Below are 25,812 nucleotides of genomic sequence, written 5' to 3'. Positions count from 1 at the left end.
TGCAAAAAAGGAAGTTTCAATATATTATACCTGCCCGCAGCAGAGATGCCTGCAGACGGCTTTATAAAGGCACTAAGCTGGCAGCGCTTTGAACACTTTAGAAGCATGCTAAACGTGGTAGATTTACGAACACAACACAACATTCACGAGCTACACACGCAAGGGAACCACCAGAGGGGGGCATAATATATATTTGCCCCGATAATACAGGAGTACCCTCCCCCCCCCAACGCAAAACGCGACTGGAAGGCAACCACGACTTGTTGAGGCCCAACGCCGAACGCCAGAAACGCCAAACGCCGACGCAAAAGCGAGCATAGCTCACATCATAACAATGCTTATTTTACAAAAGGATCGCCTCCACGAGGTTCTCCACGGCGGCCTTCACACTGGCACGTTTCCGTTCAGCCGCTGCTGAGGAGCCCCTAGTAGCAACACCAGCCCCAGCATCACTGGACTCGAAACCCTCATAGACAGAGTTGGACTCCGCCAGAAGGTCAAGCTGCAGACGCAGCGCCTTACGGCACCGGTCATACATCTGTATGCTCAAATAAGCGTTTGAATTGTGGGACGAGAGCGTAAGAAACTGACCTTCGAGTCGACGTCCAGCGCCAACAACATCCGTTTGGCTATAGGGACTAAAACGGAATGGCTGCAACGATGTCAGTCATATTTAGAGCTCACTAAGCATAGCGGACCAAGCGGGAAAGGGAAATTTGAGCTTACCAAGGCCTGCAAGTGTGATTGCCAACCTTGCACGAACGACAGCGACGTGACCGGCCTTTGGTCACCTCGTAGCACCGACCTTGCCCTTTGCCGGCGATGGCCGCCCTGATACAACCCTCGCAAGGGATGTCACGGAGGACATGAGGCTCTGGGGTGACAGCCTGAAAGCTCGTTAGCGACTCCGACCAGCACATCGAAAGCTCGGGAAGCACAGTACCGATAGTTCCGGGGATCCCGTAGGGGACGGGGACGGCTGACGTTCATGACGGCCTGCTCCGTCAACTCTCTGCTGTTGATCATCGAGATGGTCACACAACGCGGAGGCAGCTTCGGCCATCTCTTCAATGGACAGCGGCTCTACACTTGAAGCCGCCGAAAGCGGGCAATCAGAGCCTGATGGTTGCTGCTGGGGAATCTCCGGCACGTCCTAGATGCTTGAACGTCCCTGCGGCAATAGGCGCCTTTCAACTGGCATGATATTAGTCAAAATGTAGCTGTGGCCCAAGAAGTAGTGTATAGTGGGGAGGAAAAGGAAAAGAAGCTGACGATGCTAACGACTTACGCGTATAAAAGCTAAATAGGCGTGGCTAATAAGAGCGCGTAGCTCACATTTAATTCACCTTAGTAAACAAAAGGCTGGTGGCTGAAATTCTGACCAATTGCAGGACTGGGCTAGTTAGAACACCAAGAAAAGTGACTTGCAGGCAATTGAGCTTGCATTAGCAGCTTCAACAGCTAGTTGAGCTTTATTTATGCCTCGCAAAACTTGTGATAGCCTCATTCACATGCTCAATTAGGGGGTTGTGTCGCAAGAGGTCACTCATGACTAATACCCACCACGTATTAGTAACCTAGATAAGGGCTTGCCCTCAATAGAGCACAGCCCCTTACATAGATAAGCGTACCTATAAATAAGGGCGCACACAATTATTCCTTTTGTAGCTACTATAGACTTATCAATATATATATTCTATGTTTACTAGGGCCTATGACGTGTGACAGAGGTATACCATTTGGTAGTCCCACTTGTCTACGAGGCACAGCCAGGCTTCGCTTAAATATATCTTTTTTCAAGTTGTGATATATAAGTTCGTTGATATTGGTGATTGCTGGCCCGCCTGAGAGCTCGAGCGCGGAACGGATGTCCCAGGCCAAGAAGCTATGTAAACTTGTTGATGATGGCCTGGACAGATGGGAAGAATCGGATCGACACGCGGCTTGCCAGGTCTGCTGCATAAGGATGTCTGCATGGCCTCGGCGGGAGAACGACTTTCCGCACGGCCTGGGGAGCGGCGAGGTTGTTGGAGGAAGCGGTCGCAGCCCAGTCCGTCTTGATGGGAAGTACGAAGGACCAAGGAGACGTGCTGCTTCAGTCTCTCGGACAAGGACACGCATTGCCGTCGCAGGAACACAATCCCAACGTCAATCCCTCGCCATTGTCAGCATCTGCCCCGCCTGGTGGCATGGCAAAGGAACGACCACATCCAACGGGTCTACTGGTGTCATTACTGATGTATTGCCCAGCGACGAAGTTGAGGCTGCATTTCCCCTAAAGGCGGCCCTACCGCTGCTTTTTAGGGGCTCGCGGGGCAGCTAATGTAGTACAGATTGCGCAATTGCACAAAACATCGTCGTGTTTCCAGACGAATGGTGTGAAATACGAACGTGCTTTGCGTTGACAATCTGCGAGGTTTCAGGTCTGTCACGGCCAGCCGTTACCAGGCAATGGGACAATATATGGCGCTGAGCAGAGGAGAGCATCTCAAACAGGTGTATTTGACCTATTTGGGAGCTTGTCGAGTCCATGAAGCCAGACAGACCCAGAAGCAATAGCTGAATGCAAATACTGGACCCCGAGGCAGCACAACTCAATAGACGGCACCCCCAGTGACCTCGTTTCCACTCAGCAACCCCCTCCAGCCTCCTGTCCCTTCTGTTGTAGCCACTCGTATATCCGTCCAAGTCACCGTCTGCCTGTTGTATCCGTCAGTCCACGCTCCGCGGCTGACCGTCAATCCTGTCCGCGCCAGCAACAATCCGAGTTCATGACGAGCGTCTCTCGACGCCAACGGGCTCAACGCCCGTAGTAGTTCCGGGCCCTGAATTGCCAACGTTGCTGGCCGTTCTGCGGCCGCCACAGCCCTTTCGGTAGATCGAGACTCCTCGGCATAGTCGGCACAGCCCGGAGAGAATGTGAATCTGTACAGGTGATTGACAGGGCGACAGCAATTCCGTAGCGTTGTACCAGAGTTGAGGCCTCCGAGGCTCTCGGACAGTCCAGTCTTTCTTTGGCCGCCATGTTTCCCGGCGTCGTTATGAATTGTCTGTTTTTATTTTGTATCTTTGTACCGTCAGACATGCCGGCGCTAGACACAGGGCGCGGATGTCAGTTTCAACTTGATATCATTGCCCCATGGGGGAAAGGGGAGGGGTGAAACGACGTGTCATGGGAATCAGAACAAGGCAAAGGCCGCTTCTACGCACCCGGAGCTGCAGGTCGAGTTCCCTCACGGCTCAGTGCGTCGAGCCCATACGACGCGCTGGTGATGGCTGGACATGCGGGCCTTCCTTCCTGCCCGATGGTGCCGGGTCACAGAGACTTGCTCGGAAGGCTCGAATGTCCCTTGTCGAGTGGCTCTCCTGAGGCAAGGACGCAAGAGCGGCGCAAGAACTCAAGACGCAAGACGCAGGAACGCAGGCAAAAGCAGCTGACAGCGTGCCTGCGCTCGCCGGATGTTGCGCTTTCCCGACTTTGCACAATCTCGCCTGTGCCAAGAGCAGGAACGCAGGAACGCAGGCAAAAGCAGCTGACAGCGTGCCTGCCCTCGCCGGATGTTGCGCTTTCCTGACTTTGCACAATCTCGCCTGTGCCAAGAGCAGGAACGCAGGAACGCAGGCAAAAGCAGCTAGCAGCTTGCCTGCCCTGGATGTTGCGCCTTCCCAACTTTCCGAAGAGCTCGCCAGGTGCCACACCTACCCTTGGTCAGTTGCGTCCATTCTTTCCCTTTGAAGCATACTTAGCCAGGAAATAGCAAAGCCAGCGCGTGCTTTGGAAAAGTATAAATTGGCGTCCATCTCGTGTTCGATTCTGCTTTCGTTTCCTTTCTTGCCATGAAAGATCTTTTTTCCGCCGCTCATCACTGACGCTCAAGAGGTCAGGTTGGGTGTTGAGACTGCCAGGGCCCTGCGTGAGGCTCCTAACACCCTGGCATGATCAGCAGGTCTGGTAAGTGCCCGGCACAATTTTTGATGCATTTTCCTGCGTCCCTGGTATTACACTACCTCCAGGTGACGCAGCCTTTTTTTCATTGCATTTGGTGGCTTGTTCGTCGATGTGAAGAAGAAAACAGCCTCCCTTTCGCCGTTTTTTTTTGCGTGCTTGATGATTTTTGTTCTTTCTTCCGGTCTCAAGGTACCACTTGACGACCAATAGCTCACGACTGACGCTCGGTCCATCTTATGTTCGATTCTGCTTTAGTTTCCTCTCTTATGACATGCCATGAAAGATCTTCTTTCTTTTGAGCCGCTTATAATTAACGCTCGGTTCATCTCGTGTTTGGTTCTGCTTTCGTTTCCTTTCTTGCTATGACAGATCTCTTTTACGCCGCTTATGACTGACGCTCGGTTCATCTCGTGTTCGATTCTGCTTTCGTTTCCTTCTTGCCATGAAAGATCTCTTTTCGCCGCTCATAACTGACGCTCCGTCCATCTTGTGTTCGATTCTGCTTTAGTTTCCTTTCTTATGACATGCCATGAAAGATCTCCTTTCTTTTGAGCCGCTCATAACTGACGCTCGGTTCATCTCGTGTTCGGCTCTACTTTCGTTTCCTTCTTGCCATGAAAGATCTCTTTTAAGCCGCTCATGACTGACGCTCGAGAGATCAGGTTTGGTGTTGAAACATTAATGTCCAGAAGAGATGGAGGGCACGAAGAGAGAGAGAGAGAGAGAGAGAGAGGAAGGGACTTGTGGAATATTAATATATGCTGTGCGGCTATTTTGAGTGTTTCGGAGTGCGTCACTGTCACAAACTATATTTTGCTCTTGTCGTCGGTGGCTGAAGCTATCGCGACATAGCCTTCGACAGCGCGCCGCCATGAATCACCAATCTTGCTAGTATCTGACGCATGGCGATGGGCTCGTGCTACATTACGTGGTATGTTGCGGTTCCCTGGCCCAGGTACGGCCGACACATTATGGTGGCTATGATGAAATGCTCGCGGGATGCTTGCACAGTCATCTGGACTTGTCCAAAAGCAAATTCTGAAAAAATGACAGCTGCTCGGCCAAAAGGGGAGCGGAACAGGCCTAGCCGCCTAGCTGCAGCCGGGACGCGAGAGAGGCTGCGTCACGTCACGTCACGCCGCCGGTTTGGACGGGAACTCTGGAACAAGATGGAAGCTCGACAGCCTTCTCGGGGCCATTTTCCCAATCGATGGCTCACTAGACTCGGGTACTAGTCAAGAAGACTGACCTCGGCGGGGGTCAAGTGTCTTGTCTTTGCCACGTGTGGTTTCGTCACGAGACTCCCTGCCATCGGCTTACTGTGTTGTATAGCTGGGTCGGCGTCTCCCAACTGACTGCTGCATGAGCAAAGGTTGGGAGAGTCTGCATGTCGGACGCGGTGTCCTCCTGTCTAGTCCCCCGGGATAACTGACGAACAGCGAATACTAGGTATTGTCGTATGTTTTGTTGTATTTCCCATGACGTCAAGATTACGCAACCAACAGAGTCCAGACTCGAGATGTATTCTCAAGTGCTCTGGGGCTAGAGACAGTTCAAGGAGCAGGCCACCGTGGCTGACTCGACGACTCGAAGATCCCCGATCGGTCGGCGCCGGCACGGATGCTTCGCATCACAATCAGTGGCCGCGGGACGCGGAGGCACAGGCGCACGCTGGGTTCCATCTGTTTTCGAAAGGAACGAATGCAAGGGGGGTCCGTCGCACATGAGTAGGCGCCTTTGACATGTCGGGAGAAGGGCAAGACGAGAGATGAGCATGGAAGAAGCCGGTGGTGTGGTCGCTGTGGTGCACGGTGGGGATACAGTATTTTACGTCGCTGCCGTGAAAAACGGAGGGCGCCATGGTGAATTTGTGGGCCGTTTTGTGCCCCGGTCCTCCCTGCTACGTATTTTCGTAATACAGTAAACTATGTCTATAACGATCCCGTATCTTAGCGATATTTAGGTTTTTACGATAATCCACAGTTATCTAAGGTTTTTCCCTAGTAAATTGTTGATAGTTACATTACTAATAATATTATTAACTTTTTGCTTAGTTAATATAATTTTATTGTTATTAGGCCCTACTATAAGGGCTGAATTTCCTTATAGTAGAGCTAAATTTCGCCGCCTTTAATAACAATCTCTTAATATATTATAATATCCTTAAGTGTAATTTCCTAGTAAATTAAATAAAAGGTACAAGCCTGTTAAGAACTAGCCTTACAGGCAACTGCGTGTAAGCGTGACTAGTATTAACTATAAACTTAAGGAGGAAAGGAGGAAGAATAGAGAAGCTCCCTATCCCCCCCTTTCTAGCTATTTTATACACGTAAGTCTAATATACATTTAATAAGTATCCGACAAGTATCCGACAAGGCACTATATCGGTGGCTTGCGTACACTCGAGCCTACAGCTCGAGTATATTATATTTTAGTTACGTAGCTAAGTTAAAAAGTAAAGTATACTTAAGGGCTTATACTACCTATAATGTATACTTAAGTATTCTATACTTTACATACTACGCAAGCGTGCAATACACACAGTTCCAACAAAGGACTAGTATTTAGGCCAAGACCTTATCTCTACAACTCTATCAACAGGCCTAATTGATGCTGTGCGTCGAGTTTCGACAACACCAAGGGACAACAAAACCTGACGCAATGATCCGGTGGACTGAGTTTGTATTGAAGTTCATAGAGTACGCAATTGTTTCAGTCAAGGCGCTGGAAGCAGTGGGATACCAACTGATCCACGTACAACTATTTTGGTGTCGGCCCCTTATTCGCCACCAGTTAGCTCCATGCCTTGAAACAAATCAAGCCAGTCTTCCAAGCTTTCATTGACAAACACCTGCAACTCCCAAGGTTCTTGAGTCAGGCTCTCGGCAGGGCCGTTCCAAAGGTATATATCTGCTGGTATCTCCTCCCCAGAACACTCGTTGTTTTCGTCCAAAATACACGTCCTCGTGGAAACGGGCGTGTACGTCTCACCCTCAAAGTCATCTAGCTTTCTCCGCTGCGACGTGCTCTGAAAGGAAACGAGATACCCATCAATGTACGAGTCTCCGCGAACGGTAGCGGCCGGGTAGTCGCGGCCGCGTAATCTGTATCGTGCGAATCCGTAGACCCTCGCAGGGCGGATCAGAGTGTCGATGTAATCAACGTTGGACGAGTCCCCTGTCAGTGCCCAGGCAAGTAGCTCCTTGGCGCAGAGGGTTCCGTAGACAAATAGTGGTTTCGGCTGAGTGCATGTTTCTTGTGCCATCTTGTCGCGCTCTTGGGACATGTCTTGACGTCTGGCTCGTTTGAAATCGCTGGCCGCTGCCTGGTCCGGGTTGTGCACTTGCTCACGCCGTGAGTTGCCTTGTCGTTGGCTGTATGTCGGACTGACTGTTTGAAGCGCAGGTGACGCGGTGACTGCTGGCCTTTGGTTTCGATGCTGGGCACGCGTCTTTATTTATACTCGACTTTCCAGCAGCACACACACTTTGGCAAGGCAAGTGTGAGATGTGGTCGGTCCAAGCTTCCTTGAGTAGTCTGGATTCACTGGCGCCTTGGCCCACAACCTCTCTTTGGCGAATGTCTAATGCGTTCCGGCACCAAACTTTGCTCGTTGATAAGTTGTTGATTGCCATTCGGGGGACGAGGAGAGCCACTAGGCACACCGCGGCGAGTCACCGTCGTGTGTGCGCCCAGAATAGCTCCAACCTAGGGGCATGGCGGACGAGAAAATCAACCCGACTCTGAGGCTACTCCCGTCAGACAAAAACACGGAACACGCGATGCTTGAAGCAGAGAAGACGTGGGAATCGCCCGGGACTGGACAAGACCCTGCGGCTGGCTTCACACTAAATCACAAGGTTCGCCAAGTTACACACGTCAGTGGCGCAAGCTGCTTTTATCCACCATCAACTTCACAACCCGTCATACACTACACGTCTGTCAGCCAGCTTCAAGGGTTTCATGAAGCAAACTGAAGTTGTGTTTTGGCGGGCCCTGTCCGGTCACATCTACTCATGGGGCTGACATGCACCTTGATCCGAGGATATAGCCTCGGCGGGTTTGCTTTATATATATAAATTTCCTCAAAGAAACTGCAAGCACGTTGTTGGGCATTTCTTGGACTCCTTGGCGAATGGATAGACTACCAACTAGAAATCTCCCAGACGGCGTGTTCATCCCTTTGGTCTACCTTGTTTATTGTTGACTGCCTGATGTGACACGACATTGTTTGCATGCATACAAAATTGACAGCAGCAGGAAGCGAGGCCAAAGCAAGGCATACACTGCAAGCAAAGTAACCGCCTACTCATACGCGTACAGTGCCGCGTTTGTTCCTCTTGCAAAGATGGCGGCCCCAAAACCACCTCTCGGGTTGATCACGGGCGCGTCCGTCACCACACCACCAATTGACCGCCAGTCAGCCCACGAGTTGCCGTTGAACTCCTTGAGGTACACTGCGTTGTTCGTGCCTTGGGCCGCTACCGTGATGTACTTGCCACCCCATGCCGCTGCGGATGGCCGAGACACAATAGTCCCCCCGAGGTTGATCCAGCCGGTCCACGCGCTGCCGCTCCACGACTTCTGGTAGAGGGCATTGTTCGTGCCCCGAACAAAGAGGTCAAGTCTGTTCGACGCAGTGGACACCGGCGTGATCTCGTCAACAATCACGCCGCCGTGGTTGTACCAGCCTGACCAGGATGACCCGCTCCAGGCGTTCTGGTAGACACCATTATCCGTGCCTCGCACGAACACGTCGATACGGTTGGGTCCCCAGGACACTGCTTGCGGGTTGCTGACGATGACGCCGCCGAGGCTCACCCACCCGCTCCAGGAGGCGCCGTTCCAGGCCTTGTGGTAGACTGCGTTGTTGGTGCCGCGGACGAATAGGTCTAGTCTGTTGGCGCCCCAGGAGACTGCACTGATCTCGCCGATGACGGTGCCGCCGAGGGACTCCCATCCGCCCCAGGAACTGCCGTCCCACCACTTGTGGTAGACGGCGTCGTCGGTGCCCAGGACAAAGAGGTCAAGACGGTTGGGGCCCCAGGAGACGGCGGTGACGTCGCCGTAGATGACGCCGCCGAGGTTCTCGTAGTCTGTCTGGCTCGGGCTCCATGGCGAGCCGGGCTCCCCATCTTGCCACTTGTGGTACACGGCGTTGTTGGTTCCCCGGACAAAGACATCTGTCCGGTTGGCCGACCAAGACACAACGCCGGGGTGGCCTGCGCAATGTCAGCTTCAGAGTATGCATGTAATTTGACAAGAGCCGCGTCCGTCCCAAACTTCTCGTACCTGAAAATAGACCGCCCAACCCTCTCCAAGACTGGGCCGCTGGCGCACGGATTTCATTCTCGACAGCCCGGCCATTACACACTTGTGTAATGGCGAAAAGGGACAGACAATACAGGAGCGAAGAATGTTTCAACATGTTGATATAGTTGACCCGCGAGTGAGTTTCTGTTGGTCGACTCCCGGGAGGAAACGTCAAAGTCAGGACGGGCTCTCCGCCGCATTTATACGCAGTTGGAAGAAACAACAAGCCCCGACGGGCTTTCGGGAGAAACCAGGGCAAGCATTGATTCCAACACATTTGACTCTCTACCCCGCCTTGACCACGTTAGATTTGAAGAGTCGTTTGTATGTGCATCTTTGATGAGCCATTAGCTGCGGCAGACATGCCATCTTGCCGTCATGCATGCGTCGATACCACCCCATCAGCTGTTGACATTCCAAGACATGGCCCATGCAAGTGTGGCCAGGAGGACCTATCCGTCACGAAAGCACTTTGCATAGTTGTTGGATGCTATCCATCCTTCTCGCACCAAAAGTTGTTCGTCGAGAAACTCGCCCCCTTTCCTGTATACCATACGCAGGGTCTGGCATCGACAACTTGCAGCAGTTCGAAATGACTTTATTTTGGTCGGGAATGCGCGTCTGGTGGATGAGTTGCCAGACGCGGCAACGCGGAGGCAATTCCTTTGTGGCCCAGAAAAAGCCACAATGGCGCTTTGTGTCGCCGTTCACAGGCCGTGGCGAATCATCGTCAGTCGGCCTTGTAACACTATACAAACTGCATGGCGCAATCGATATTGCGACGCTGATTTTCTTCCTGTGGGCACATCAGCACTGTTTCTTGCAGTGTGAAATGCCGGAAAAGATGTGTCACTCGGTCAAGTAAACAAAAATGGGACATATGGAGTGTTGCGTGACGAGAGTTGATGCTTGCGTGACGAGAGTTGATGCTCCTTGTAGTAATCCGCAGCAAACTTGTCACTTGCAGCGTTGTATCCAGAACTATTGGCCCAACTGGTCGTGCCCAGAAAAAGCACACATCATTCGTCTCTCTTCGGGGTCCTCCGCACTTTCATTGTCATTGATGCATTTAGGCCCTTTCTGGGACATGTAAAATGGTAGCTGCGAAAATATCAGACATATTTGTCTCTGATGGGAGCGCCTATACTCGGCGCAATACACGCCCGCCTACAAGTGACGGGCTGACAAAGCTGAACTAGCTGTGATATTACGATCACAGCAGGTGATGATCGTGTTGCGTAACAAATTTGACCAGATTGCATTCCAGTTTTTCTCCTGGTCTTGATAATTAGAAACCACACGTTGAATCGAAAGGGGAGGAAGACTTTGCAGAGAATGGAAAATACCGGTACAGCACTAAACAAGATCTCGTTGCAAGTTTTGTGGCGGAGTGTATTTTTCTGGAAGAAGAAGGGCAAATGACCCAAGTTGGTCTCTTGGCTGCCCACCAGTTTCAGGGAAACTAATACACCGCCATGTGTGTGATCAGAGCTTCAGCCGCAGCGAGGTAGTCGAAGCTGCCGCCTTTACAGCCCGAGACACAGTCATCAATCACCCATCAGCTGAAGCCGTGACCGACCAGTCCCAGATGTAGCGTCCTTCACGGCAGGAAGAGAGGCATATCCCAGGTTAGCCCGCCACGGGAACCAGGGCCGTTCAAGTCCACAGAAAAGCCGACATCGTCGACGAGCTTCTCGGCGATGCTAGGCACGTTTCTGAACCGGGCATCAATACCTTGTCAGTGGGCGCGACTGTCTCGGCGAAAACCACACAGTCGCAGCCAATCTTTCTCTGCCTGCCCTTGTCAATGTCCATCTTGAAGTTGGATTTGCCACCCTACGGCGACGCGGATGATGCGGCCTGTGCTATCAGATAGCCAGCCATGCTCTCCCCTTCAGCAACAGGGTGACGAGGTCCGATGCCACAGCGAGACCTTGCCGTTGGTGTAAGCAAAGCTGCCTGGTGAGTCGCTTGCGGCGGGCCACTGCGGCAGCGGATTCGATCCTTTTGAACCTGTTAAATCCGGGTACTTTGAGTTGCTGCTGAATTTCAGCTTTGAAGCCGGTCGATGGAAGCTGCTAGGACGTCGGTTGTGAAATTTCCTTTTTGCATCTCCTCTGGGGAACTTCGGGGAAGCTGCAGGAGGCCGCCTGCAGCGTGCGGACAGCACAGTTCTGTCAAGTGACTCAAGTCCCTGATGCACTCGTCCTCAGTTTGACAAATCGTCATGCAGGGCAAGATGGCGCTGGCCCAGAACTCCTGTCAGTGTCAGGCACGGTGGGCGATGGGGAGCACTATGGCAAAACCGTCGGTCGTTTCGTTTTAGCTTTAGGGTTCTTCGTCCTCGGTCTTCTGAGCACTTCGGCTCACGACGGAGAGGGGGAAGAGGGAGAAGGGGAAAACGAAGATGGAGACGGAGAGAATGAGGATGAATGAGCACTGGCTAGTAGTCAAATCAAAACCACCACATTATCAAGTCGCTGAGCCCAGCGAAACGAAAAGAACCCTGCGGATCCGTTAACCCAATGAGACCCCTGTCTCTCTTACTGCCGAACTGTAGCCTTTCAGCGTGGCAGGGCCTGGCCAATTATATCGGTAGAATCTCGATGCTATACTTCTCGATACTTGTGACGCTCATGATGCCAACGGCCACCCTCTTCAAAGAATAGTATTTGCTACTTATGTGTGTTGATTTAGCTGGGAATTAACTTTTCTTTCATGATTCTGTAGACTTTTTTGCTGTAGAAACTATTTTGTACTTCGAGGGGGTATTTGGAACAGGTCGTGATGGGTACCAAATAGTCCAAGTGCGGTGCGCTAAAAGGGTACATACAGTTCAGCAGCTAGCAGCATAGCCTGCCCTGCCAGCCGGGCAAAGCCGCTTCTCCGGGCCGTCAGCCGCGCTCCGTAGGTCAATTGCTCGGGGCGCTCACCTTTTTGCTCGGGGCGCTCCGCTCAATACCCCACCACGCCCTGTTTTTGGTCTAGCGGCCCCGCTGCCATGCACCAGGTACATTCTGGGTACAAATGTATGGCAGCAAAATGCCCTTAATTAATCAAAAAGGTGCTTGTATAAATTTATACAAATTTCTCAACAGCGCCGCTCTAAATCGCTCAAAAACGCGATTTCTGGTGTTTTCGCTTAATATGTTCACTATCGGGCTGGATTTTCTAGTTATTCCGGCCGCTTAATTACCCATCTAGTTACATCTATCGGCTGCGATAGCGGCAACGGCGTTGAAGGAATGAATTCCTCAATCTCAAGGGAGCCCTATCTTCCAATTGGTCTTCTTTCCCTGTTATTTGTATTGCGATTCGATCGTTGTAATGACGCCGGCGGCTGCTGCCGGGAGCGTTGATTCCTTGCGGGAGCGTTGATTCCTTGCAGGAGCGTTGATTCCTTGCGGGAGCGTTGATTCCTTGCGGGAGCGTTGATTCCTTGCGGCAGGTTCAATCTCTACTTGTGTGCAATCTCTGCGAATGCTTGGTGCGGGAGGTCTTTAAGCGCCTCGTTGGGGCGGCAAATTTAAGGGCGGATTTAAGGGGTTGTGAGGGCCTTCGTGAGGCATCGCGATGTTGTTGTTGAAGGAAAAAGCTGCTGCCTGTTGAAAAATTCGTACGGCTGCAGCATTGTTGAAAAATCCGTTGATTTTCAATGAAGCATTTTAGAGTTAAGTAAAGCTGCCATATCTTTGTACCAAGAATGTACTACAGGGCATGGCAGCGGGGCTTGCCGCATAAAAAGTGGGTCATATGGGGTGGTGAGCGCCCCGAGCAAAAATGGTGAGCGCCCCGAGCAATAGACCTCCGTAGGCGCCTTGCCTCCTGATTCGGCTTGTTGCTCAGCCCTGGATGGCCGTGTCACGTGTGCAACAGCTTTCGGATGGCGCCCTCAAAACAAGCCACCGGGCACTAGGACAAGGGACAAGAGAAAGGCGCTCACGGGCGAGACATGGGAGCCACAAATTCTGCAAAGTTGACGGACTCGTTCCAGTTTGTTGCCTGGGAGTCAACGAGGCGCACAGCACTCAAGCTGGCACTCACTGGCAGTGCCACCACTTTCCTCAGGACCTGATGCCTGGATTCAAAAACCAGCATTATTGAGACGAGCTCAACATAATGCGGCTCTCGGGCGACCACCTATCAATGGACCAGGGCTACATCAATCTCGCCGTTGTAGAAACATCCAACCGAAAAGCAGATCGCTTGGAGAAGGATTAAAACGAGGCAGATCCACTTCCACAGAAATCCCCGTCTTGCATGCTCGCTCGACAGAAAGTTGATGTATCAATTTCCCGCGTAGTCCTTGGGAGCCCCAAAGTTATCATCACATCCCGGCCCAACGCAAGGCTTTTCACTTGGATCCGAGCTCTTGATCTAGAATTGGAAATGACACGATCCACACAAAACAAGGAAGGAATTGCATCGAGAAGACGTTTACCAACCTGACTGATTCAAAAACGCCCGAGACTGACAGGAAACGGTCGATAAGATGCAGCTCTCTCTGCGAGACCATTGGCTTCTCCAGGGTCTTGTCAGGATCCCGATTCAGCTTGATGCGCTTGAACTTAGCCGAAGAAAGTTAGACCGTGGAAATCTGCCCGATACCATGGTGGGTATATGTGAAGCTATCGTGCAAAGACTGTGGAGAGGGGATGCCGTGCGATAGGAGAGGTTGGACGAGAACCATGTCAAATCAGCTCAAGACGTTGAAGTCGAGGCCAGGGTCGAGAATGACGGTGCACGCCTTGAGTGTCTTGCCTTTAAATGGCCCACGCTGCCACATTCTAGATCTACTACGGAGTACCCACAAAAGCATCCCAAAGCAGACGGTCAAGAAGTTGCCTGCCCCGTTGCGATAGGTCAAACTGTCGCTCGACAAGTCTCGTGCGCAACTCTCTTTCATGTGAATGGAACATGATGCCTGTCATCAATGCCCGAGGACCGAAGCTACCGCCTTTACGTCTGACTTTTCAATGGTACTTTGCGCCAAGGTATTTTGTGCGGCAGTGGAAGGACAAAGAACAACTCCAGCATCTTGCACTGGGCAGTAAGGACGCGGAGACAACGCCGAGCTGTCGCACGGAATTTCTTGGGAAACACAAGCACACAGCACGGTATGGCATCTTTTGGCGCCTTGTGGCCGGCTTACTTGGTCTCGAAAGTAAGGCCGCTGCTCGATCTTTTGGGTCCTACCCATCAACGACTGCTCATGCATTGCTTGGGCGAAACATGGAGTAGCGTGCCAGTGCGGGTGAATTGGAACAAAGGTCGCCGGAGTGGTTGCGAACAGAGGCCGTCCGAATGGCTGCGTTTCGAGTGCGACTTGAGGGGGTTGCGCAGCTAGCAGCGAAGCGGAGTTTCCCGAGAGAGCTCTGGATGATGCCCTGACCATGTTCAGAAACCAGTCGGTGACGACAAGCAAATACCTAGTGTTGTGTGTAACTTTTCGCTTCGCCGCTTTGAACTTCCTCCATGCTTCAATTATACATAGCATAAAATAGTATCTGCAAATGACACATACGACCACAGCCGCTAGTAAAGCTCAGAAACCCGTCCGATCTTCTAGGAGAATCTAGCGAGCGCTAGATTAGTAGCTAGGTTGGTGACAACTAGCGAATACCTAGTGTTGTATGTAATTTTTTTGATTTGCCCCTTTGAACTTCCTCTATATTCAAATTATAACTTACAGAGTACATAGCACAAAATAGTAGCAGCATATGATACATACGACCACAGCCGCTAGTAAAGCTCAGAAACCCGTCCGATCTTCCAGGAGAATCTAGCGAGCGCTAGATTAGTAGCTAGGTTGGTGACAACTAGCGAATACCTAGTGTTGTATGTTTTTTAGGTTTTTTGCCCTGGTAACTTTCTCTATATTTAGGCTCAGGCGCCAGCGACAAGCTCGTAATTTTTGAAATCGACAACTATGCTATTAGCAGCTGCATGCAAATCTGTACATGAAAGGGTGACAGCGTGACAGGCTTGGTTGGGACGGGTTCCTGGGTCGGAGGGGGTGGAAGCAAAATAGTCGGGACCGTAAAATGGAAAATGCAATTAGAGGAGCAGGCAGTGCACCAAGGATCATGCAACGCTTCGTCGTACGCTTCATTCAGCTGGACAATTATTTGCCAGTCCAGCCAGGCCAAGGAAGCACTGCAGCTGCAGCATATTGCCGCCATATGACGGCGCAGCATAGACATAATCCTGCGACGGAGGTCTGAGGTCTCAAGCCTCGGTGATGGCGGACCAGAAATCCGAAGGACTTGGGCTGTGATTCAGAAAACCGGGGTTAGTAATTGTAGCGCGAATTGGACGCACAATGCTCTGCAACATAGAGATGGCTGTAAAAGTACTCAAAAGTCGGATAAAATAAAATTGCTGAGGGACGGTACAAAGCACTATCCCCACCTTGTCTTGGTGGCGTTTGTGCTGACAGGGGTTAAAAATCAAGGTTAAAAAGATTGACCCTGATTTGTGGCCCACACAACACTTTTGTGTGGTAGACCACCTTATCTTATCGACCTTCCTACACACACACTGGTGGGCTGCACGTGCACGGGCGAGCCGGACGAAGTGAACATGCAGACATCTGACTACTCCGTACTGCGAGGCCTAACCTTGTTTTCCACAACAAGCCACTTCCTCCGAGCCTCCTTCCTTGTTCAACGAAGAGCGCTTGTAAAGTTGTAAACTGGGGTGAATGGTGGAACCTGACCCGCCGCCACAGACCACTTCTTTTGAGGCGTCTGGACTCTGGAGTGTCGGCGTTGGAATTCTCGCACTTCAGTGAGGAGATCAATCTCTGGACGGCTGGAAAGCAGCCTTTCACCTTCTCTGAGAGCACTAGGAAGGTGGAAATGAGTTGGATAAGCTCTTTTAGGCCGGGGGTCGTCCGGTCGAACTCGTCCAGTGTTACACGGAAGAGCCTCAACTACATAACTAGCTTCCTGCCTTAACCACTCGGCCAACCAGGCTTACTTGATACGTAGCGCAGCTCTTCCCCAAAAACCCCGCTTGCTGTTCTCTTCTTCCATCGCACTATTCTCTTCTTCAATCGCACTATCCATTCTCTTTGACCATTCATCGCACTGCTCTCTTCCACTGTCGCGCTGAGTTCCCTCCAAACCCTCTCTCAGCTTGCACCGCCGGATCATCAAACACTACTTTGCATATTTTGATTCACATCGCTGATCAAAGGGGCTCTTGATTACGCGATAGCGATTACTATGCAAATTATTTGCCTTTTGCGACCCAAGCATTGATACCTTATACCCTTAAAGCCGGACAAACTGCAAACCTTTGAGCCTCATTGGGTTCAAGGTCTTATGCCTAAGCTTTCACGACTTCTTATCACTAGGCACATTATATACGGTTATTAAGGTCTTATTAACCTTACTCCACGTTAATTTCAATCCCTACCATGGAAGATCAAGTCCGAAAACGCGAGCCCACCTACCAAATAGTCAAAAATGGTCTAGAGATCCTCCTTCAGATCCTGGGTCCTAAAGAAGAGGCACCGTTACGTTACCAAGACACTATTCTCGTGGCGATTGACTTTGAGAATAATATTCAGTTTAGGGGAGACCTTTCTCGAAATGTGGATACGCAACTTGGCCTTGCGATTCTTGATACCAGAGATATTTCTACAGCTACATCTCCTGAAAAGCTTATATCAACATATAATTTTGTGACTGGATCACCAAAATACTATCGCAAGGCTATGCTTAAATTTTTATTTAGGAAGCCTGTCTGGATAAAACTTGATGAGGTTCTTGATCAAATCAAGGCTCTTATTCCTACAGATCGAAATGTCATTCTTGTCGGACATGATATTAGACATGAGGTTCATGTCCTATCAAATATAGGGTTTAATCTACAAGGACTACAGTGTCTTGATACTTTTAGAATCACGGGTCAAGTTCTTCCACACTTTTCTCTTACTCTTGGGGAACTCCTTACTGAACTTGGGTGTCCATATAGTTGGCTTCATAATGGTGGCAATGATGCAAATTTCACATTACGAGCTCTTTTACTTCTTGGTATAAAAGCCAGCCAGGATCAAGCAGAAGCTAAAGGAGGCAGAGATGAGAAGTTGCAGCTCATGGAAGAAGTTGCAAGATCTCCAATCCCATCAATATCACCAGGCGAAGCAGAACTAGTAGCGCAGGAAAAGGCTTCTGCTGCTGAAAAAAGGGCTGTGAAAACAGCAAAGCGATTCAAGAATACGCGCAAATACCAATCTAGATTCTGGAGTGCTGAAAAACAAGCCGAAATTCGTGCTGAAAGAACAGCAATGAGATTAGCCAAGGCAGAGTTATCACTTGAACACAACGATAATGTTACGAGATAAAGTGCCGATTTGACCTGCTGTCACAGGTGGCTGTCTTGGGCACCTAGAACGCGCGAGCCAGCCCCTTTTTATAGGACTTTTAAACCCAGATAGCTCAAGAAAAACAACCACCACCCACTCACTGATCTGACCTTTTATTTCGTAACAAGTGGTAGCAATTGTTCGTTTGCTTTGCTATTCAAGGACCTTGCCTAGCTTACCAGGACCCTTATCAAATCGAACCTGTCAACCAATTCCGTCAAAGCCGTCCCTTTTACTAGGACCGCACGGCACGCACCCTCAATCAGCCTCTCGCAATGGCCTCAAGAGCTGTGGCAGCTGTAGCTTTTCCCAGGTTGTAGCGGACCACAAGATCGTGCACGAAATCGTCAGGTCCATCGTCAATCCGGCTGCCCTGTTCAATCCAGTCATAGCTCTCGATATCTCTCGATAGCTCTGTTCAGCCCGGCCAAATCCCTCGATATCGGCTGCAGCCACCAGCCCTGTCAAAATGATCCCCCTAGACAGGCTTTATCAACTGGAGTAACAGCGGCTCTAACAGCTCCATCGCAAGGATCAGCAGCGCCGTACTTGTGGCATCTACAGGAAGGCCTTCCAGTCAAGAAATCAGGTCTTCCAGCATCTTCAAGAGCTCTGCCTAGCTAGCCCTCAATACCAAAGATACCAGCAGCTCTCCAAGCCCTAGAGGCTCAACAGACCTACCTCCAGCAGCAGGAAAAGAGCCTCTACAACTGGTACTAGGGCTAGTGGCAGCAACATTAGAAGCTTCAACAAGACTGTGACTACTGGAGAGACCAAGCCCAACGAGCTTGGTATCGGGCCCAGCGGCGAGGCCGCCCAATTCAAAGGAATTCAATCCAGCGGCTTCAATCCGAGCCCTGCAGGGGGGGGCTTCTAATCGAGCCCGGCAGGGACTTTCAATTCACCGATGTTAACCTTCCAATTGAACCTGGTATCATTATGCAACTCAAGAACGGCTATGTGACTCTATTGAAGCGTGGTCAGCTAATCCAATCCGCGCCTGCCTATGACTTGCACAGTCAGATAGTCAATACCTTCAATCTGAGCCCGGCCAGAAGCTTCCAATTGAACCCGGCAGGGACCTTCCATCCCGGCTCGAAGCTCGTCAAGTTCAACAGCTTCAATCAAGCCCGGCTCAAAGCCCTGAATTTGACCACCCGGCTCAACAGCCTGGATCTCAACAGCTCTGCCGCAATCCTCAATACGGCCATGACGCTCATTTCAGTCCTGGCCACAACGTTCCTTTCAATCCCGGCCACAACGTTCAAACCGAGCCCGCCCGTGGCCTTCGATACGGGCCTGTCAGCAACGCTCACTTTGGACCCGGCCAGTCCCTTCAAATCAAGCCTAGTTATAGTAGCTACTCTAGGCGCTTTAGATATCCTGGATATTCCAGCGACTCTAGTTAGATATAGCTGGGGCAGCTATTTCTCCCCTTGTGAAACGGCATCTGTTACGAAATAAAGTGCCGATTTGACCTGTTGTCACAGGTGGTTGCCTTACATATGTAGGCACCTACAGGACTTCTGGCAATTCAGATGGCTCAAGAAAAACAACCATTACATACTCACTGATCTGACCTTTTATTTCGTAACAGATGACTAGTGATGAGGCATGACTCATCACTGCCTCTTCATGTGGCAGTTGTTGGCAGGAGAACCCTGTCTGTTACGATATGCGCCCTGTAGATGTGATTGATAGTGGACTTGGTCCAAAATCGAAGCCATCTGGAGGGCAAACCTATCACTATTTAAGCGGCCCGGCTAGTTGATGCTCTTGATGATGGTTGATTTTGCCGATTCAGCTGCCGCAGCTAGTTTTCAGGTCTCGCCGCCATCTTTCGTTGATACTGTTGTTGAATAGATTACGCATTTTCTGCTGGGCTTGTGTGACTGCTATTTCGGCTATTTGAGACATTCCAAGAACGCCGGAAAATGGAGGCTCAGCCAGAGCTGCACTGAGCAGTTACGGATTGGACCACCGTCAGGTTTAACACCTATATATATCATAACTATCGATACTGTCCTCACATACGACCACAGCCGCTAGAAAGCTCAGGATCCCGTCCGATCTTCTATGATAACCTGGCGAGCGCTAGATTAGTAGCTGGGTTGGTGACAACTAGCGAATACCTAGTGTTGTATGTTTTTTTAGCCCCTCTAACTTTAAAATTATATCTATAATATGTATATATACTGTAATAGCTACTCTCTCCAGCACATACGACCACAGCTGCTAGAAAACTCAGAAACCCGTCCGATCTTCTAGGATAACCTGGCAAGCGCTAGATTAGTAGCTAGGTTGGTGACAACTAGCGAATACCTAGTGTTGTATGTTTTTTAGGTTTTTTTTTCTTTTTCCTATGTCCCTCTCTCATCCCTCCATTTGTCAAAGACATGCAGAATTTACCAGACCACCAGAGAAGGTGTGGAAATGCACGCGTTCTGCCCGTGTGCAGGCATCAAATCGTTCATCTGCTCACCAACTGCGCAACTCACCGCCCTTGGCACACCCGACCTTGGGTCTCCCGTTGACGAACGAGGAACCTAACATCCCAGGCAGAATCTGTATACCGGCGCTGCCGACTTCCGGGGGTAACCCTGTGGTGTCACATTAGCATTGCTATGATGATGGGTTGGCGCGGGTAATTCCGCGCCCCGGAACAATATTCCGGGGTACTCATCCACGAAAAAGGACGTGTCGGAATCATCAACACCATCCTTCAACTGCCATGGCCGTGCTTGTATGTTGCTCTTCCAACCTGCAATTCTCGATTTCATCCTGCTGTCGTCGAAAACCGGCAACAACATGTCTCGCCGTCTTTCTCACGCAGATGGCCTCGGTCAAGGCAAGAGAGCCAGAGCAGGATGGCACCTCGCGTGTGCAAAAAGGTGGGTGAGATGCCTCACAATGTCCAGGGAATCACCGCCAAGAGAGGTATTGTGAATCAGGTGCAGTCTAAGCTTTGGAGTCCCTTATACCTGAGACACGGCGCCTGCTTGCCAGCGATGCGGGGTCTACAGAGCCGCCTTACTTACCACTCGGCGGCGTCACGAGCCCGAGATGCTAATAGGTCTTGTAGTGCAACATCCTTCAGCTGGAACGCGCTCTTGCTTCTCTTGTGGACTACTGCCCGACAGGAGGACCACGAGAGTGACACGAGTTATGGCCCGTGAAATTCTAGCGGTGAGATCTTGGCGACCCAAATTCTTGGTGCCGAGTTTCGAGCCAACGAGCCTGAGTCGGCAATATTGGATGTCTTCGAAGCAACCGACTTTTCCTTACTCCTTTTCTCAAGCCATCCGCCCGCTACGACGACTCGCAACCTACTCTCCGGCCCCGTCACTCTTTCTGCCGCAACAGCGAAAAGCAGAAATGTCCTTCACGCTCTAGAATACCCGCAGCAGAAGGGAATTTCTACAAGCGCATAGAGACCTATCGTCCTCTTCTGGCTGATCTCGTAGCACATCACCTTGGCACCAAACCGACAGACGTTACTATTTCTTCGCAAGAGTACTGGCGCCATAGATCATTCAATCTCTGTATTCCTGTCCATGTCGACCCCCCACAGTTCGTGTTGCTCGGCTTTCCCTTGCCTTACCGCGTTGGAGAAGTAGTACGGCCACATCTTCGTTGATAAGGACTGGAATATTACTTGCATCATTGACCTAGAATTTGCCTGCTCATCGCCCATCGAATTTCTACAACCGCCATACTGGCTCGGCGGTGGATTAACCGACGAGATTGGACCCATCGAATTCGCACCGAAACATGCTGCATCCTCGAGCTCCTAAAGCGAAAAGAACAGCTTCAGAACTACCGACGAGGTGCAGAGCCCTCTCGTGTATCACGGGGCGTTTTGGGTCACGCTGGCGGTAAAGGATCCAGCAGCCTTCACGGAGATATTCTACGATCGTATATTACCCAGCTACTTCTCCTACTCTCCGGAAGAACTAAGCAAGGCCGATTGTAGATTCTTTGCCCGTCTTTAGCGCCCCAACATCTGTGACATGATTGACGAGAAATGCAAGACCGAAACACGTACTTGGAGAGACTTGATGCAGTCTTCACCGACTTTACATGAAGATATTTGATTCAGACCTGCCGGGTGCACTTATTCACGTTCCGCCACTGCTTTGCTTTCGTGAGGGTCCGAGGTCTTGGTTGAGACGCTGTGTTCTTCCTAGCATCTTTTGCGGCCTGGCCGGATGACAGCTGTTTCGCCTCTTTCCCTGTCTGTAATGGACTCGAGCTTATGGCTCGAGTATACACAAGGCACTGTATTGGTGCCTTATTGGATACTTTTAGCCTCATGGCCAGGGGTCCGGCAAACCACCGGGATGACTGCAGCTGGCACTTGCTATGGCTCAATAGAGCTAGTCCATCGCAAGTAGTAGAATAATTGTTAGAATTATTTACTTTCTATGCGAACAGTTGCCTCGAAGCCATGTTATTCGCGCAGCCGCTGCCGCTGCCGCTGCCGGTCATCTTGTCTAGACACAGACTGGCCTTCACCAGGCATTCATTCTCTCGCCTCCACGAAACACGACTGACAGCAGGCAGCATCTTCGCCGTGGCTACAGAACATGTCGCCTGTTCCTTTCAAGCATCTAGCATCTAGCAGCACCTCGTGACGTTGCAGAACCCCATCTTTATTTTTATTGTACAGTCTTACAAGATTGATACTGGACGCCGCTCCCCGTCGACCTAGCACCCCCTGCCTAGCCATCCTCGTCTATGGGCGCCGGTCTCTTGTTTCACCTTCTGTCATGCTGATTCTTACAGCTTCTGGTACTCTAGCTTGCCTTCCAGCTTCTTCGCCTCGGCCATTTTGCGGACTGCCTTGTTGAAATCATCCTGGTTGATTGAATCCCGGTAGTCTTTGATGGCAAACAGACCTCTGTATGCAGTAGTTAGCCCTGCATCTTCTCTCGGTGGCCCTCCGGCCCTCTGAAGGAGTGAAACTCACGCTTCCGTCACCACGTTTCTCAAATCAGCGCCGTTCAACCCGTCGCTCATCTTGACCACACTCTCGAAATCAATGTCTCCGTCCAGGACGACGCTCTGTGCGTGAATCTTGAGAATCTCCAAACGCCCCACCTCGTTCGGTAAGGGAATCTCAATCTTGCGGTCCAATCGACCCGCACGCAGCAGTGCAGGGTCTAGAGTGTCGGGCCTGTTGGTTGCCATGATGATTTTCGTCTTGCCCAGGTAGTCGAAACCATCTAGCTGGTTGAGGAGCTCCATGAGGGTTCGTTGAATCTCGCGATCAGCACTAGTACCTTCGGAGAAACGACGACCGCCAATAGCATCAATTTCATCCATGAAAATGATGCAGGGCTCGTGTTCCTTAGCATAGCCAAACATTTCGCGAATAAGACGTGCAGATTCGCCAATGTACTTGTCGACAATGGCCGATGAAACCACTGCAACGCACAGTTAGTTTCTTGAACAAGGGGGGGAAAGGTATTGACGTGTAGAGTAATGATGGCTGTACTGTGCTAATTTTTTCTTTTCGTTTTATTTTTTCCTTGGTCCAAACAGACATACCTTTCAAAAAGTTCGTTTCTAGGCTGCTAGCCACTGCTCTTGCCAAAAGGGTCTTCCCGGTTCCAGGCGGCCCGTAAAGCAACACACCCTTGGGGGGCTTGATGCCGACTCGGAGAAACAGCTCGGGGTTCTTGAGTGGCAGCTCAATGACCTCTCTTAGCTCTCTGATCTGGTCATTCAACCCTCCGATACCAGCAAAGCTGACTTGTCCCGGGTCCTCCAGCGACATGTTATAGACGAGAGGATCCACTTCCCGGGGGAGCATGCGCATGATGGTGAGCGTCGTCATGTCGAGCGCGACACGCGTGCCTTGCTTCAGCTTCTCCTTGTCCACCTTGGATCTGCAGCCGACGACATATCGAGGCCCTGACGAAGCCTTGACGATGACTGCGTTGCTCGACTTGTTAGCACGTGCCATGGTTTGTGTGGATTCTGTTTCGCGGAAAGAGGCGGCAAAACCTCTGGGCGGGGACTGTCCGTACATCTCTCATCATCAAGCTGCTTCAAGACTTCACCGATAATTTGGCCTACACTTTGCAGGGCCTTGATGTTGTCTTCGGTACGGTCAAACTCCTTCTGCAAATCCTTGATCTCCAGCCGGAGATTTTTCAGCTTCGCCTCCCATTCTCGGGACTCGATGAGCTTCTGTCGGTACGAGTCGAGGGTGGCCTGGCGCTCTTCCTCGGGCGTCATGTCAGCGGCGGCTGCACCGAAGTGACTCGGCGTCCAAAGAGTTGAGGTATCGGGAGCAGTCGAGGAGGACGGTGGGGCGTAACGCGCGTGGAGATACCGGGGACAGAGCACCTTGCAAAAGGCGCCGACGATGAAGCGAGAGATGAAGCCGATGATGTGGTGCTGGTGGTTGCTACGCCGTTGTCAATGGCAAGGAAGCTTACCTCACGCGCTGGAGCCTTGGGTGGAGCCGCCAATCGCCACGGCCGGCAGAAGGTCGGTACGTGCTTCACCGGACCTACCCTGCGGTTCGGGCGGCGTTCACAAATCAATTCACCTTTGCTTCACCTGCCTGGTATCTACAGGCTACAAGTGCCATCGTAGGGAGGCGGGTTCTGTGGTCAAAGACCTCTTTAATGATGCGAGTTTGCTTTTGTCTTGGTTATGTGTACGGCCGCAAATTACTGTGTTCGATCTTGTCGAATGTTCTGATGGTTGCTCAATGCGCATGTGCGGCAACGTGCCTAACCTCCATCTCGCCAAAAATTCCACCATGCTCTGGAGTGCTGTCATCCACAGCATCCATCCGCGTCTATCGCGCCCACACGCGTTACGGCGACGTCAGCCACTCCAAGGCTCACATGGGTATGTGAAAGATCAACCGCAATAGTTCTCGGCCCGGCTCTCGATGCAACCGAACGTGGAAGAGATAATACAACGCCGTAACTCCCGTAGCATGAAATCCACAACCAACATGGCCGTCCTTATCCTCTGCTTCTCAAATCATGAATGGATCACCCTGTCAAACAAAGTCGTTCCCCCGTCCGTACCAGCTCAATCCTTCCCTTCCTCTGTCGTCTTGACCCCGTTGCCCTCGTTCGACTTGGGCCCGCCCTCAGCATCAACACCGAGGGCATCCAGCTCGCGAATGAGCTCGTTAATCTTGATCACTTTAGCGATCTGCTCCGGCAGAAGCGTCTCCCCACCCTCCTTCTTGTTCCTGAGCTCCTTGGCCTGTTTCAACTTCTTCTTAAGGTTGCGGGCCTTCTTCTCTCGCTCCACCTCCGGATCGACCTCTTCAGTCCTCGGGCTCTCTGCAGTCGTAGTCGTTGATTTGGTCTCGGTTGCGACGTCGCTGTCCGCACCTGCTCTGGCCTTCTTGCGAGCTTCTCTCCGCTTTGCGTTTTTGCTGTTGGCTGTCGAGGGGGTCTGCTCTGGATGCTCTTCCTCGATGCCCGCAGCTCCGGGAATGCCTATTCTTCGACCTCGCTCCCGGAAGGCCTCGGCGGTCCGGTTCTTGTAAACTTCGACATCTTCTGGCGGGCGGTAGCCGGGTCGGATCTTGATAGCTTTTCGGGTGGTTCCATCGGCGCGGACGGATTCGGGAATGTGGCGCTCTCCGCTGTTTTCGTCCGTGACGATTCCTGCGTTGGTGGTGCTTGTGGTGGTGGCCTGTGAAGGCATCGCGAATAGCTGGGCTTGCGGGAGCTCGTGACAGGAGCAGTGGGATTCAGAAGGCCAAGGCAGGTGGGGAAGGGTAGGAAAAGTAAGATCGTCAGAAATCCACGAGAGGAACTGGCTGTGATGAATGAACGAATAATGGCCACGCTTGAAAGATTTGCCTCGAAACGTTATGCTTGCTGCTGTGAGTCTGTGACTGAGCACACTCCAGGCGAGCTGTTGTGCTCTGCTCGACGGGCGCGGGGCGCAAGTCGTCACATTCCTGAAAAGGTGACCCCACATCATCATAATTTTATGCATTGAATAATTAATTGTACACCAGAGCCAAAACCGCCTGAACAGGGAAAGGAGTAGTACATGAAGTGCACATTGGAGACGGAAACAATGAAGAGGACAATCGGCTTGAAACTTTCAATCCAACATGGAGTCAAAAAGCTAAAGGAACTCTGATACAAAACCTCCTTCTTCCCGAGACATTTTGAACCGACTCTGC

General features: G+C 51.2%; 7 protein-coding genes across 7 annotated transcripts; 2 read left to right on the top strand and 5 right to left on the bottom strand.

Annotated features, from left to right (window-relative positions):
• Positions 1-343: 343 nt before the first annotated feature.
• MAM_07671 (uncharacterized protein) lies at positions 344-1,063 on the bottom strand (the record flags this gene model as incomplete). Its single annotated transcript, XM_040826469.1, has 4 exons — positions 344-538; positions 592-652; positions 727-887; positions 944-1,063. 4 exons carry the CDS (start codon positions 1,061-1,063, stop codon positions 344-346), a joined length of 537 nt encoding a protein of 178 aa, XP_040675549.1.
• Positions 1,064-6,728: 5,665 nt separating this feature from the next.
• On the bottom strand, positions 6,729-7,235 carry MAM_07670 (AIG2-like protein; the record flags this gene model as incomplete). The annotated part of the gene is made up of 1 exon (XM_040826468.1): positions 6,729-7,235. The coding sequence occupies one exon, from the start codon at positions 7,233-7,235 to the stop codon at positions 6,729-6,731; it is 507 nt and encodes a 168-aa protein (XP_040675548.1).
• Positions 7,236-8,254: 1,019 nt separating this feature from the next.
• Positions 8,255-9,377, bottom strand: MAM_07669 (carbohydrate-binding protein; the record flags this gene model as incomplete). Its single annotated transcript, XM_040826467.1, has 2 exons — positions 8,255-9,171; positions 9,242-9,377. 2 exons carry the CDS (start codon positions 9,375-9,377, stop codon positions 8,255-8,257), a joined length of 1,053 nt encoding a protein of 350 aa, XP_040675547.1.
• A 7,308-nt stretch (positions 9,378-16,685) lies between these two features.
• On the top strand, positions 16,686-17,615 carry MAM_07668 (Polynucleotidyl transferase; the record flags this gene model as incomplete). Its single annotated transcript, XM_040826466.1, has 1 exon — positions 16,686-17,615. The coding sequence occupies one exon, from the start codon at positions 16,686-16,688 to the stop codon at positions 17,613-17,615; it is 930 nt and encodes a 309-aa protein (XP_040675546.1).
• Positions 17,616-18,575: 960 nt separating this feature from the next.
• Positions 18,576-19,045, top strand: MAM_07667 (uncharacterized protein; the record flags this gene model as incomplete). The annotated part of the gene is made up of 2 exons (XM_040826465.1): positions 18,576-18,937; positions 19,015-19,045. The coding sequence occupies 2 exons, from the start codon at positions 18,576-18,578 to the stop codon at positions 19,043-19,045; spliced, it is 393 nt and encodes a 130-aa protein (XP_040675545.1).
• Positions 19,046-22,415: 3,370 nt separating this feature from the next.
• Positions 22,416-23,879, bottom strand: MAM_07666 (proteasome regulatory particle subunit Rpt4; the record flags this gene model as incomplete). The annotated part of the gene is made up of 4 exons (XM_040826464.1): positions 22,416-22,536; positions 22,606-23,062; positions 23,187-23,573; positions 23,669-23,879. 4 exons carry the CDS (start codon positions 23,877-23,879, stop codon positions 22,416-22,418), a joined length of 1,176 nt encoding a protein of 391 aa, XP_040675544.1.
• Positions 23,880-24,692: 813 nt separating this feature from the next.
• Positions 24,693-25,322, bottom strand: MAM_07665 (Exon junction complex, Pym; the record flags this gene model as incomplete). The annotated part of the gene is made up of 1 exon (XM_040826463.1): positions 24,693-25,322. The coding sequence occupies one exon, from the start codon at positions 25,320-25,322 to the stop codon at positions 24,693-24,695; it is 630 nt and encodes a 209-aa protein (XP_040675543.1).
• Positions 25,323-25,812: the final 490 nt, after the last annotated feature.

This window comes from Metarhizium album (assembly GCF_000804445.1).
Source record: "Metarhizium album ARSEF 1941 chromosome Unknown scaffold_34, whole genome shotgun sequence".
NCBI lineage: Eukaryota > Fungi > Ascomycota > Sordariomycetes > Hypocreales > Clavicipitaceae > Metarhizium > Metarhizium album.
Note: the sequence above shows the minus strand (reverse complement) of the source record. Positions and strands in the feature narration are given on the sequence as shown.